We start from the raw sequence: 14198 nt of genomic DNA, 5'->3' as shown, positions 1-14198 counted from the left end.
TCTGTCACTGTGTCCATGTAGGGTTAGTCTGTCACTGTGTCCATGTAGGGTTAGTCTGTCACTGTGTCCATGTAGGGTTAGTCTGTCACTGTGTCCATGTAGGGTTAGTCTGTCACTGTGTCCATGTAGGGTTAGTCTGTCACTGTGTCCATGTAGGGTTAGTCTGTCACTGTGTCCATGTAGGGTTAGTCTGTCACTGTGTCCATGTAGGGTTAGTCTGTCACTGTGTCCATGTAGGGTTAGTCTGTCACTGTGTCCGTAGGGTTAGTCTGTCACTGTGTCCGTAGGGTTAGTCTGTCACTGTGTCCGTAGGGTTAGTCTGTCACTGTGTCCGTAGGGTTAGTCTGTCACTGTGTCCATGTAGGGTTAGTCTGTCACTGTGTCCATGTAGGGTTAGTCTGTCACTGTGTCCGTAGGGTTAGTCTGTCATGGTGTCCGTAGGGTTAGTCTGTCACGGTGTCCGGGTTAGTCTGTCACGGTGTCCGTAGGGTTAGTCTGTCACTGTGTCCGTAGGGTTAGTCTGTCACTGTGTCCATGTAGGGTTAGTCTGTCACTGTGTCCGTAGGGTTAGTCTGTCACGGTGTCCGTAGGGTTAGTCTGTCACGGTGTCCGTAGGGTTAGTCTGTCACGGTGTCCGTAGGGTTAGTCTGTCACGGTGTCCGTAGGGTTAGTCTGTCACGGTGTCCGTAGGGTTAGTCTGTCACGGTGTCCGTAGGGTTAGTCTGTCACGGTGTCCGTAGGGTTAGTCTGTCACGGTGTCCGTAGGGTTAGTCTGTCACGGTGTCCGTAGGGTTAGTCTGTCACGGTGTCCGTAGGGTTAGTCTGTCACGGTGTCCGTAGGGTTAGTCTGTCACGGTGTCCGTAGGGTTAGTCTGTCACGGTGTCCGTAGGGTTAGTCTGTCACGGTGTCCGTAGGGTTAGTCTGTCACGGTGTCCGTAGGGTTAGTCTGTCACGGTGTCCGTAGGGTTAGTCTGTCACGGTGTCCGTAGGGTTAGTCTGTCACGGTGTCCGTAGGGTTAGTCTGTCACGGTGTCCATGTAGGGTTAGTCTGTCACGGTGTCCATGTAGGGTTAGTCTGTCACGGTGTCCATGTAGGGTTAGTCTGTCACGGTGTCCATGTAGGGTTAGTCTGTCACGGTGTCCATGTAGGGTTAGTCTGTCACGGTGTCCATGTAGGGTTAGTCTGTCACGGTGTCCATGTAGGGTTAGTCTGTCACGGTGTCCATGTAGGGTTAGTCTGTCACGGTGTCCATGTAGGGTTAGTCTGTCACGGTGTCCATGTAGGGTTAGTCTGTCACGGTGTCCATGTAGGGTTAGTCTGTCACGGTGTCCATGTAGGGTTAGTCTGTCACGGTGTCCATGTAGGGTTAGTCTGTCACGGTGTCCGTAGGGTTAGTCTGTCACTGTGTCCGTGGGGTTAGTCTGTCACGGTGTCCGTAGGGTTAGTCTGTCACGGTGTCCATGTAGGGTTAGTTTAAGGCAGGTGTCTCCAACAAGATGGATTGACAAGGAGATGTGGAGTGAAATGTGATGGATTGACACAGTCAGGGACACAGGATGGAGTGGATGAATTAACTTGTGATCAAATTGTAGTAGGGAAAACCCTTCCTCCGTTGTCTTCCTAATCACAGTTGTTCTGAAGCGAGAGTAGGAATGCTGACCTATAGCTCCATTTGTGTTTGATTTGACTCTGTGTTTACACTAAGAAGCTGGTAGTGAGCATAGGGGAAGGTGAGTCAGCGTACAGCAGTAACCTAGTACTATCACCACCCTCATCTTTCTTTCAAAGCCCCTTTCTCACGGTATCAACTTGCCACTGCCTACAGGAGGGTAGCTGTCCAGGAACAGGGTTGGAGAGTAGTGCTGAGTGATTAGTGCTTTTTGAGGTCTGTTCGATTTCGGTTTGATTTTAAATAAATAATAATTTTTTAAACAATATTAAATACACTATGCATTATGTGGGTTGAAATGCTGTAACACAGAATAAAACAATTAATAAAAGGCCCGTGATTTTAGTGACTCCATTACTGCTTATCAGTTATTCACAACACTTTACTTTAATAAAATATTAGTGTATATTACACTTTTTTTTATTTGAGGACTTTATTATTTCATTCCAAGTCATCTCATCTCTATAGAGATATTTGAGTAGTTATTCAAAGTAAACAAGACATACTTTAATGACTGCTGACTATCAACTATCAATCACTTAGATGATACCTCGCGATGCAACAGCGGCTCTCTATATAGTGCATTCTTCTCCTGTAGCAGGCGTAAAATATACACAGACCGGACAAGAAGATGAGCAATGGATTATGGTCATTGTAGTTAATTACCATGTTTTATGCTCTAAACTATGTAGAATATTGGCCTGTGGGAAACTACAACCCCCTATTACATCGCACGGTTCAGACTTGGATCTGATTCATCTCTAGAGAAATTGTGCAATGTGTGCATTGAGCTCACAGAAAAAAAAGACAGGTCAATTAATTGTTTAAAAGACATCGCTCAGCACTATTGGAGATTATTGTGTGTGTGTTAGGGTGTATTCAATTGTATGTGTCTGTTATATTACACCAAGTGAATGCAAACCCTTTCTGGGGATGTTCCCCTGGTATAAGAAGGACACTTAATCTCTTCATTTAGCTAACTATAGTGTCTTTCTGTGTAAAATAAATAAATGTTTTTTTTTTTTTTTTTTTTGATTGATCGAGCAGTAGGTTGTTGACTTGCCTCATTATTCTAAATCTATAGATGAGAACACAACTTGTTTGGAAGACCTGTAGGCCTATCTGGCTGGCCAGGAAATGAGTAACCCTGTAGAGTGGGAATCTCTGCCTCTTGTCAGAACCTGAGTAGGGGGAAGACTAAAGAGAGAGAGCAGTAAAGAGCGGTTGGAAGATGGTAAAGAGAGAGGAAGGACGAGGAGAGGAGGAGCGAGGCTTCTCTACTCATTCACTCCTCCATGCCTCTAGGCCCTCTCCTTCTCTACAGCTTTTCTTCTAGAGCTCTTCAGTTCCACAGAAAGAAGTGTGACCTTTTCATTCATTATTCTACACCAAGTGGAGTGAGGGGGGGGGGAGAAGGGGATGAGGGAGTGAAGATGAGGGGAGACAGACAGAGAATCTGATCCAGGTTTAAGCTCTTGTCACTCTTAATTAGATGGAATCCTCTCAGGCTAACAGAACACTCTCCAGCCTCCTTACTTATGTAAGATACTTTGTCTCATCTGAATGGCGGAGAGGAGAGGGAAGACACCAGGCGAGGGAGGAGAAGGAGTGGGAAGACCCCAGGCGAGGGAGGAGAAGGAGTGGGAAGACACCAGGCGAGGGAGGAGAATGAGTGGGAAGACACCAGGCGAGGGAGGAGAAGGAGTGGGAAGACACCAGGCGAGGGAGGAGAAGGAGTGGGAAGACACCAGGCGAGGGAGGAGAAGGAGTGGGAAGACACCAGGCGAGGGAGGAGAAGGAGTGGGAAGACACCAGGCGAGGAGTGGGGAGGAGGGAGGAGAAGGAGTGGGAAGACACCAGGCGAGGGAGGAGAAGGAGTGGGAAGACACCAGGCGAGGGAGGAGAAGGAGTGGGAAGACACCAGGCGAGGGAGGAGAAGGAGTGGGAAGACACCAGGCGAGGGAGGAGAAGGAGTGGGAAGACACCAGGCGAGGGAGGAGAAGGAGTGGGAAGATACCAGGCGAGGGAGGAGAAGGAGAGGGATTTTGGTTGTTCTGGGGAAGTTGTGAGACACACAGACAGATGTTGGTTGGATACCTTTTTAGCAGTAGATGTTACGGGCAGGACCAGGAGGTGCGGCCGGGGGAGATGAAGAGGCACAGAACAGGTCATTCATCCCCCTGCCTGTCATACGGTTACTGTGTCATCGCCTGCCTACAATCCTCTCTACGGTAACAGAGTGAGATGGTTTGTTTGAGGAGGGCTGACGAGTAACCACAGGTGTTGACTGTCTTATGTTGGCATAGGGAGCACAGCAGACTGCCTTTTGCTGGACCTCAGTTGATGGATTAGATAACCTAGCTCTGCATTGCAACCAGTTGGCACATGGTACATTGTTGTGAAGTACTCTTTTTCCCAGCATGCTTATTTTGTCTATTGAAAAAACGATCACAAAAAAGCTGTTTTGTTGATTGTCATGAAACATGTTTGTGCCTTAGTCCTGGTATGCCTGATCTCGGTGACATCGTATGAGTGATATTGTTTGGCTGCCTGGTGAACCTGGGGTTCAGTAGAACATCTGACCTAATGGCAGAACATCAGCATAGTGGAGCGAAGTACAGCCTTCATCTTCAAGCTATGATATAGCAAAGGCTATGGCGTGATGAGAAGGGCTACCATCTAGTCTCTGTGGGTGTAGTTTTAGCATCATGCTGCCTGGACTACACTAAATATGCAAGGGATTACATTTTGGATTGTGTTAAATCAAATCAAATTGTTTGTCACATGTGCAATACAACAGATGTAGACTTTACTGTGAAATGCTTACTTACCAGCCTTTCACTAACAATGCAGAGTTTTTAAAAAGTAAGAAAAATGAGCTAAATAAACTAAAGAAAATAGTAACACGATAAAATACCAATACCGGGGCTATATACAAGGATAATGGATATGTCTTGTTTCTCCTAATGTTATTGTCTGTCTGTTGCAGCTTTCTGAGAGACAACCCCAATGTGAAGATGAGACCATGGTTCCAGTACTAACTTCAAAAAAAGCCAGCGAATTACCAGTGAACGAAGTAACGTGTGTCCTGCAGGTACGTATGGCACAGTGAAAAATGTACAATTTACTAACATTTTATTCCATTACCATTAGTGCATAGACATTTGAGTCGTTTAGCAGACACTCTTATCCAGGCGACTTAGTTAGTGCATCCATCTTAAGATAGCTAGGTGACACAAGTTAGGCCTAGTCAGCATCACTGAACTGACAAACAGCACCAGCACACTGAAGGGTGAGCCCCTCATCTCATCATCACACGCTAGTCACCTGACACCGTTGTTGTTGGTAACCATGCTCCTTCCCTCAGGCTGACCTGCAGTACGGCCTGACCCACAGTGAGGTCACCCGTCGCCGTGCCTACCATGGCTGGAATGAGTTCGACATCAATGAGGAGGAGCCTCTCTGGAGGAAGTACATCTCCCAGGTGAGTGGCAGATAGAACTACAAATCCCTTGTCAAGCTGAAAAAGTACAACTCCCTGGAGAGTGAAGGATAGAACTACAAATCCCTTGTCAACATCAAGCTGAAAAAGTACAACTCCCTGGAGAGTGAAGGATAGAACTACAAATCCCTTGTCAACATCAAGCTGAAAAAGTACAACTCCCTGGAGAGTGAAGGATAGAACTACAAATCCCTTGTCAACATCAAGCTGAAAAAGTACAACTCCCTGGAGAGTGAAGGATAGAACTACAAATCCCTTGTCGAGCTGAAAAAGTACAACTCCCTGGAGAGTGAAGGGAAGCTACCAAAAGCTGAAATTCATACCGTTATTATAGCGTTGTAGTACATGTGTGTGAAGCCTAAATAAGCAGAAAGGGGAACACCCTCACACCTGATACATCCTGGCTTTGTTACAGGAGTCCTAGCACAGCATCCCACCACTGACAAGACATTTCCAGCGAGTGCCGAAGCTGCAGTAGGGATTCAGGTTTCAGAAGCAGCTCCCTACATGCTGTAGTGTTTAGTACATGTGAAATATCACAGATCACCTGCTGTCCTCCTCCGCCCCGCTCCTGGATTGCTCTTGACTTCTTTTGCAAGGACAAAAGCTCCCAGTGTCCTCTGGGGTAGGAGGGAGGGAGGGAGAGAAGAGGAGGAAAAACTGGGCCGCTCTATTCTGCCTGGTTTCTGTCTTCCATGGCCAGAAGCAAAGTGATGAGCGGTCGGATAAATATAGAGCTGCCGCCCTGAGAGGCTGTTTTTCTCCTTCACACTGAGAGATGAAGAGAATGAGGGATTCTGCCCCCCCCCCTCTCCTCTCTCACTCTCTCGCGCCCTCTCTCTCGCGCCCCCCTCTCTCTCATTACCCCCCTCCTTTCTCCCCCTCTCTCTCGCTACCCCCCCACCCGCTCTCTCTCCCCGTCTCTCTCTCCCGCTCCCCTCTCACATCCCCTCTCTCTGTTCCTTCTTGGTTTCACCCCCTTTGACACCCTGCTGAAGATGAAAGATCAGCCACTTACTCATCACGTGGTTGACGTGAGATGCACCCTCCTGTTGCCATGGAAACATATAGAAAAATACATAATTATGCCATGAACCATTGCTGTACTTCGGAGCTTTGGTTGGTTTAAATTGCAGGGGGGAAATCCTTAAAAAAAAAATATATATATATATATATATATATATATATATATTTTTTTTTTTTTTTAAGTACTGATCATAATTACAGAGGCACTTTGGATCTAGCCAGATTGAACCAGAACAGCCTCTGATCTGGTTATCAGTAGCACCATTTTCCGTTCTCCATTCCATATTTTATGGTATTTAACACCATTTGTCCCAAATTGCTTAAGACCCAAACCTAACTCCCCTAGGTGACAGGGTCAGCGTCCATAGAAAGGCAGTACTGCCCAGTACAGGGCACTACTCAAGATTACATAGAACAATTATCTAGAATATTAATCAGGGTATTCATTCACCACTATTGTATTCATCCCTCCCTATCGTCTGACTTGGGAGGGTGCCATTCCCCCACTCCCCTGACTCCTCTGTTGTCAGATCAGATTCCTCCTCTGTTGTCAGATCAGATTCCTCCTCTGTGTTATGGCTTGAGGCCTGACATGCCTTTACTGAGTTACTCAACTACCAGAGCTAGCTAATTTGTTCGTGTGTATATGTGAAATCTGTCATAAGCAGTATTGACACACACACACACACACACACACACACACACACACACACACACACACACACACACACACACACACACACACACACACACACACACACACACACACACACACACACACACACACACACACACACACACACACACACACACACACACACACACACACACACACACACACACACACTGAGTGAAGAGCTACAAGCATTCGGGTCTTTAATCTGTTACTAGTTTGGGCTGTGCCAGTCAGGCAGGTCCCACCATCAGCTCAGCTCCATCTCTCCGTTTCTCCTGGAGGATCCCACCATCAGCTCAGCTCCATCTCTCCCTTTCTCCTGGAGGATCCCACCATCAGCTCAGCTCCATCTCTCCCTTTCTCCTGGAGGATCCCACCATCAGCTCAGCTCCATCTCTCCCTTTCTCCTGGAGGATCCCACCATCAGCTCAGCTCCATCTCTCCCTTTCTCCTGGAGGATCCCACCATCAGCTCAGCTCCCTCACTCCCTGTCTCCTGGAGGATCCCACCATCAGCTCCATCTCTCCCTGTCTCCTGGAGGATCCCACCATCAGCTCCGTCTCTCCCTGTCTCCTGGAGGATCCCACCATCAGTTCCATCTCTCCCTGTCTCCTGGAGGATCCCACCATCAGTTCCATCTCTCCCTGTCTCCTGGAGGATCCCACCATCAGTTCCATCTCTCCCTGTCTCCTGGAGGACCCCACCATCAGCTCCATCTCTCCCTGTCTCCTGGAGGACCCCACCATCAGCTCCATCTCTCCCTGTCTCCTGGAGGATCCCACCATCAGCTCAATCTCTCCCTGTCTCCTGGAGGCTCCCACCATCAGCTCAGCTCTGTCTCTCCCTGTCTCCTGGAGGATCCCACCATCAGCTCCGTCTCTCCCTGTCTCCTGGAGGATCCCACCATCAGCTCCGTCTCTCCCTGTCTCCTGGAGGATCCCACCATCAGTTCCATCTCTCCCTGTCTCCTGGAGGATCCCACCATCAGCTCCATCTCTCCCTGTCTCCCCTGTCTCCTGGAGGATCCCACCATCAGCTCCATCTCTCCCTGTCTCCCCTGTCTCCTGGAGGATCCCACCATCAGCTCAGCTCCCTCACTCCCTTTCTCCTGGAGGATCCCACCATCAGTTCCATCTCTCCCTGTCTCCTGGAGGATCCCACCATCAGCTCCATCTCTCCCTGTCTCCTGGAGGATCCCACCATCAGCTCCATCTCTCCCTGTCTCCTGGAGGATCCCACCATCAGCTCCATCTCTCCCTGTCTCCCCTGTCTCCTGGAGGATCCCACCATCAGCTCAGCTCCCTCACTCCCTTTCTCCTGGAGGATCCCACCGTCAGCTCCATCTCTCCCTGTCTCCTGGAGGATCCCACCGTCAGCTCCATCGCTCCCTGTCTCCTGGAGGATCCCACCGTCAGCTCTGTCTCTCCCTGTCTCCTGGAGGACCCCACCATCAGCTCCATCTCTCCCTGTCTCCTGGAGGATCCCACCATCAGCTCCATCTCTCCCTGTCTCTCCCTGTCTCCTGGAGGATCCCACCATCAGCTCAGCTCTGTCTCTCCCTGTCTCCTGGAGGATCCCACCATCAGCTCCATCTCTCCCTGTCTCCTGGAGGACCCCACCATCAGCCCCATCTCTCCCTGTCTCCTGGAGGATCCCACCATCAGCTCCATCTCTCCCTGTCTCCTGGAGGATCCCACCATCAGCTCCATCTCTCCCTGTCTCCTGGAGGACCCCACCATCAGCTCCATCTCTCCCTGTCTCCTGGAGGATCCCACCATCAGCTCCATCTCTCCCTGTCTCTCCCTGTCTCCTGGAGGATCCCACCATCAGCTCAGCTCTGTCTCTCCCTGTCTCCTGGAGGATCCCACCATCAGCTCCATCTCTCCCTGTCTCCTGGAGGACCCCACCATCAGCCCCATCTCTCCCTGTCTCCTGGAGGATCCCACCATCAGCTCCATCTCTCCCTGTCTCCTGGAGGATCCCACCATCAGCTCCATCTCTCCCTGTCTCCTGGAGGATCCCACCATCAGCTCCATCTCTCCATTGTCTCTTGGATGATACCATTATCAGCTCAGATCCAAATGTTGTGTGTGTGTGTGATCTTCTCACAAGTATTTTTAGCAGCAAAGTGAGAAAGCAGCACAAGGCTTTAGTTTGGCATCATCATCATTATCTCCCCCGTTGCTGCACCTCGTTGCCGCTACAGATTTTCATCCATTTTTAGCATCCCAAAAGATAAACTGGTGGCGTGAAGAGTAATTTATCACTGTTATCAGACTGCGCTCTAAAAAGCACTGTACCTATTGGTGTTGAATCCATCTCTCTGAGAGGCCGACAGTGGGTACATAGTGGTGTTGAATCAATCTCTCTGAGAGGCCGACAGTGGGTACATAGTGGTGTTGAATCCATCTCTCTGAGAGGCTGACAGTGGGTACATAGTGGTGTTGAATCCATCTCTCTGAGAGGCCGACAGTGGGTGCATAGTGGTGTTGAATCCATCCCTTTGAGAGGCTGACAGTGGGTACATAGTGGTGTTGAATCCATCTCTGAGAGGCCGACAGTGGGTACAGAGTGGTTTGAATCCATTCTGAGATCCCAAAAGATAAAGTGGTGTGGCGTGAATCCAGGCATTTACTCACTGCTGTTGGCTGGGCTCCCTGCCTGTGCCATTAAACCCCTTCACTCATCCACCTATTGGTGTTGAATCCATTCTCTCACGTCACCCCGCTCCTCCATTCTCTCCACTGGCTTCCAGTTGGCTCGCATCCGCCACAAGACCATGGTGCTTGCCTGCTGTGAGGGGAACGGCATCAGTACCTCCAGGCTCTGAGAGGCCCTACACCCAAACAAGTGGGTACATCCACCTCTGGCCTGTTGCCTCCCTACCACTGAGGAGGCTGACAGTGCTCAGCCCAGTCAAAACTGTTCGCTGCCCTGGCCCCCAATGGTGGAACAAACTCCCTCACGACGCCAGGACAGCGGGTCAATCACCAGTCCGGAGACACCTGAAACCCCACCTCTTTAAGGAATACCTAGGATAGGCTTGTAATCCCCACCCCCCTTTAAGTTTTAGATGCACTATTGCTGACTGTCCCACTGGATGTCATAAGTGAATGCACCAATTTGAATCCATCTCTAAGAGCGCCTAAATGACTTAAGTGTAAATGTAATGTAAATGAATCCATCTCTCTGAGAGGCCGACAGTGGGTACATAGTGGTGTTGAATCCATCTCTCTGAGAGGCCGACAGTGGGTACATAGTGGTGTTGAATCCATCTCTCTGAGAGGCCGACAGTGGGTACATAGTGGTGTTGAATCCATCTCTCTGAGAGGCCGACAGTGGGTACATAGTGGTGTTGAATCCATCTCTCTGAGAGGCCGACAGTGGGTACATAGTGGTGTTGAATCCATCTCTCTGAGAGGCCGACAGTGGGTACATACATGGTCAAAGACTGTGATGTCCTTGTGTTAATTCATGTGAAAGGCAGAACAGACAAGTAACTGCAGAGCAGTTGAATTCCACATGCTAGACTACAGGGAGCCCTACTGACTACAGAGGTAATTGTGTGTACAGGATAAGTCCCAGAGTGTGATGTCAGCATTTAGGAAGGTAATGGGCCTATAGGGGGATCTTATTCTTGTCAGAAGTAACGAGGAAACCAGGGCTCTGGAGGCCTTTAATCAAACACTGTCACTCCTATCTGATCTTGTTCCTGTCAGAAGTAACGAGGAAACCAGGGCTCTGGAGGCCTTTAATCAAACACGGTCACTCCTATCTGAGGGCTCTTTTAATCAAACACGGTCACTCCTATCTGATCTTGTTCCTGTCAGAAGTAACGCGGAAACCAGGGCTCTGGAGACCTTTAATCAAACACGGTCACTCCTATCTGATCTTGTTCCTTTCAGAAGTAACCAGGGGTCTGGAGGCCTTTAATCAAACACGGTCACTCCTATCTGATCTTGTTCCTGTCAGAAGTAACCAGGGCTCTGGAGGCCTTTAATCAAACACTGTCACTCCTATCTGATCTTGTTCCTGTCAGAAGTAACCAGGAAACCAGGGCTCTGGAGGCCTTTAATCAAACACGGTCACTCCTATCTGATCTTGTTCCTGTCAGAAGTAACCAGTAAACCAGGGCTCTGGAGGCCTTTAATCAAACACGGTCACTCCTATCTGATCTTGTTCCTGTCAGAAGTAACCAGGGCTCTGGAGGCCTTTAATCAAACACTGTCACTCCTACCTGATCTTGTTCCTGTCAGAAGTAACCAGGGCTCTGGAGGCCTTTAATCAAACACTGTCACTCCTACCTGATCTTGTTCCTGTCAGAAGTAACCAGGGGTCTGGAGGCCTTTAATCAAACACTGTCACTCCTATCTGATCTTGTTCCTGTCAGAAGTAACGAGGAAACCAGGGCTCTGGAGACCTTTAATCAAACACTGTCACTCCTATCTGATCTTGTTCCTGTCAGAAGTAACGCGAAAACCAGGGCTCTGGAGGCCTTTAATCAAACACGGTCACTCCTATCTGATCTTGTTCCTGTCAGAAGTAACCAGAAAACCAGGGCTCTGGGGGCCTTTAATCAAACACGGTCACTCCTATCTGATCTTGTTCCTTTCAGAAGTAACCAGGGCTCTGGAGGCCTTTAATCAAACACTGTCACTCCTATCTGATCTTGTTCCTTTCAGAAGTAACCAGGGCTCTGGAGGCCTTTAATCAAACACTGTCACTCCTATCTGTTTTGAACCCCTATGTAAGTATTAAACACAATTACTGTAGACTCAGCGCTTTGTCTGCTCGCCATGCCGCCTCAATTATCCTGGCAAAGGGAGCGACAGCACCATTGGCTGGCTAATTAGTGTCTTGCCCAGACATGACAGATTGGACCTGTCCTCCCACTGTGCAGTCAGTGGCCGTATTTGAGAGCATCAAAGCCATGATGTATAATGGGTCAATTGTGACCGACTGGCTGATCTGCAAATAATATTAAGTAGATATTTATGATGCAAGGTGATTTGTAGATTAGTCAGTCTCCCCTCGCCTCTAAAGTCAGCCTAAAACCCCAAACATCAAGCAATGCAGATGTAGAAGCGTGGTGGCTAGGAAACGCTCCCTAAAAAGGCAGGATCCTAGGAAGAAACCAGAGAGGAACCAGGCTACATTCAGCCATTACACTCTCTCTGTCTCTCTCTGTGTCTCTGTCTCTCTCTCTGTCTGCCAGAGGAACCAGGCTACATTCAGCCATTAATCTCTCTCTCGCTCTGTCTCTCTCTCTGTCTGCCAGAGGAACCAGGCTACATTCAGCCATTAATCTCTCTCTCGCTCTGTCTCTCTCTCTGTCTGCCAGAGGAACCAGGCTACATTCAGCCATTACACTCTCTCTGTCTCTCTCTGTGTCTCTGTCTCTCTCTCTGTCTGCCAGAGGAACCAGGCTACATTCAGCCATTACTCTCTCTCTCTGTCTGCCAGAGGAACCAGGCTACATTCAGCCATTACTCTCTCTCTCTCTGTCTGCCAGAGGAACCAGGCTACATTCAGCCATTACACTCTCTCTCTGTCTGCCAGAGAGGTTTCACCTGTAGAGGAGATGTAGTTTCTGAATGTGTTGGAGGTTTGCCGTGTCATTGAATGTATTACTGTGTCATTGAGATACAGGGCAACACGCACCATTGTAAATACAACCCATATCTATGCTTATTTATTTTATCTTGTGTCCTTTACCATTTGTACATTGTTAAAACACTGTAAATATATATATATAATATGACATATGTAATGTCTTTATTGTTTTTAAACTTCTGTATGTGTAATGTTTACTGTTAATTTTTATTGTTTATTTCACTTTATATATTATCTACCTCACTTGCTTTGGCAATGTTAACACATGTTTCCCATGCCAATAAAGCCCTTGAATTGAATTGAATTGAATACAGTATACCTTATGTGTGTGTGACAACCTTCCGGCAGCTTCCAGGACCTTGTTTGACAAATGAATGGTCTTCTGACTTTCTCTGTACAGAGACCCTTATTCTGTGTCTCTTCTATATAGTCACACACTCACTCATTCAGTCACACACACTCACACAAGTCACTACGGATCACATCAGATGTGGAACATTGGTATTGATCATGCAGTGCAGAAGCTCAATGATGGCATTCTCTCTCTCTCTCTCCCTCCCTCCCTCCCTCCCCCAGTTTAAGGATCCTCTCATCATGTTGCTACTGGCCTCTGCTGTCATCAGTGTGCTCATGCACCAGTTTGATGATGCCATCAGCATCACAGTGGTAAGGAACCCCAACACCACACAGGTTATTTATAGTATACCATTTAGTAATGTGAGTAATTCCATGGTGCTCCAGAAATGTGTCTGACAACAGATTAGACTGTGTACTACAGAGAATGGAGAGTTAAGCGCTAACCTATTTTATATCTCTCTCGCTCTCCCCCATCCCTCTCTTTCTCCTTGACAGGCCATTATAATAGTGGTTACAGTTGCCTTTGTCCAGGTGAGACTTCTTTATTTGCCTTCACTCTGTGAACTGTGTTAGTTGTGACAGTGTGTTTCTCTGCAGATGTCATGGTGTATTCTCAGAGCACAAAGCCAGATGCCAAATAGATCACAGTGGAACAGAACAGACGGGTGTGTGTGTGTGTGTGTGTGTGTGTGTGTGTGTGTGTGTGTGTGTGTGTGTGTGTGTGTGTGTGTGTGTGTGTGTGTGTGTGTGTGTGTGTGTGTGTGTGTGTGTGTGTGTGTGTGTGTGTGTGTGTGTGTGTGTGGGGCTCGTCTCCGTAGAGAGAACATTGGAAATGCATTGCTGTTCCATCATTTATGAGGGGCATGAGAACTGATCAAAGACATTCGTAGAGAGTTGTTTCAGCTATGCTCGCTCTGTTTCTCTGAAGGAATACCGCTCCGAGAAGTCCCTTGAAGAGCTGGGGAAACTTGTGCCTCCAGAATGCCACTGGTGAGCACTGCCTCTCTCAGCCCCAATGCTCTCTGCTATGTTTTTCTTACTCACCCATCACTAATTGTATCTACATATGGAATGACAGTCAAACATGACAGTGGAAGCAGCTTAGGACCATCGTCACTCCCATAGACTTAGTGCACACATCATGGGATAAAGAAAGCACTGGTGCCTCCTGAAAGAAGTGTAAAGGGGACATGGAGATATGGATGTAATTTCCACTTCAAACAGGATCCAGAGGGCCAGATTTGCACTTCAAACACAAGATCCCCCCCCCTCCCCTCAAAATACTCACACACACACACACTCTCTTCCATATCCCCAGGCTGCTACAAGCTGTTGCCCTTGGATGCTGGTGGT

General features: G+C 48.3%; 1 protein-coding gene across 3 annotated transcripts in view; it reads left to right on the top strand.

Moving 5' to 3' along the window:
• The window catches only part of atp2c1 (ATPase secretory pathway Ca2+ transporting 1), a 42420-nt gene that overhangs the window by 12011 nt on the left and 16211 nt on the right, over positions 1-14198 (top strand). For all 3 annotated transcript variants that reach the window (XM_046303437.1, XM_046303436.1, XM_046303439.1), the window contains exons 2-6: positions 4661-4765; positions 5039-5155; positions 13065-13154; positions 13341-13376; positions 13774-13835. In XM_046303437.1, coding sequence (XP_046159393.1) covers positions 4661-4765; positions 5039-5155; positions 13065-13154; positions 13341-13376; positions 13774-13835 — 410 coding nt within the window. The remainder of the gene's footprint in view (positions 1-4660; positions 4766-5038; positions 5156-13064; positions 13155-13340; positions 13377-13773; positions 13836-14198) is intronic.

The sequence above is a fragment of the Oncorhynchus gorbuscha genome, linkage group LG15 (assembly GCF_021184085.1).
Source record: "Oncorhynchus gorbuscha isolate QuinsamMale2020 ecotype Even-year linkage group LG15, OgorEven_v1.0, whole genome shotgun sequence".
Taxonomy (NCBI): domain Eukaryota; kingdom Metazoa; phylum Chordata; class Actinopteri; order Salmoniformes; family Salmonidae; genus Oncorhynchus; species Oncorhynchus gorbuscha.
This window is presented reverse-complemented; position numbering and strand designations above follow the sequence as displayed.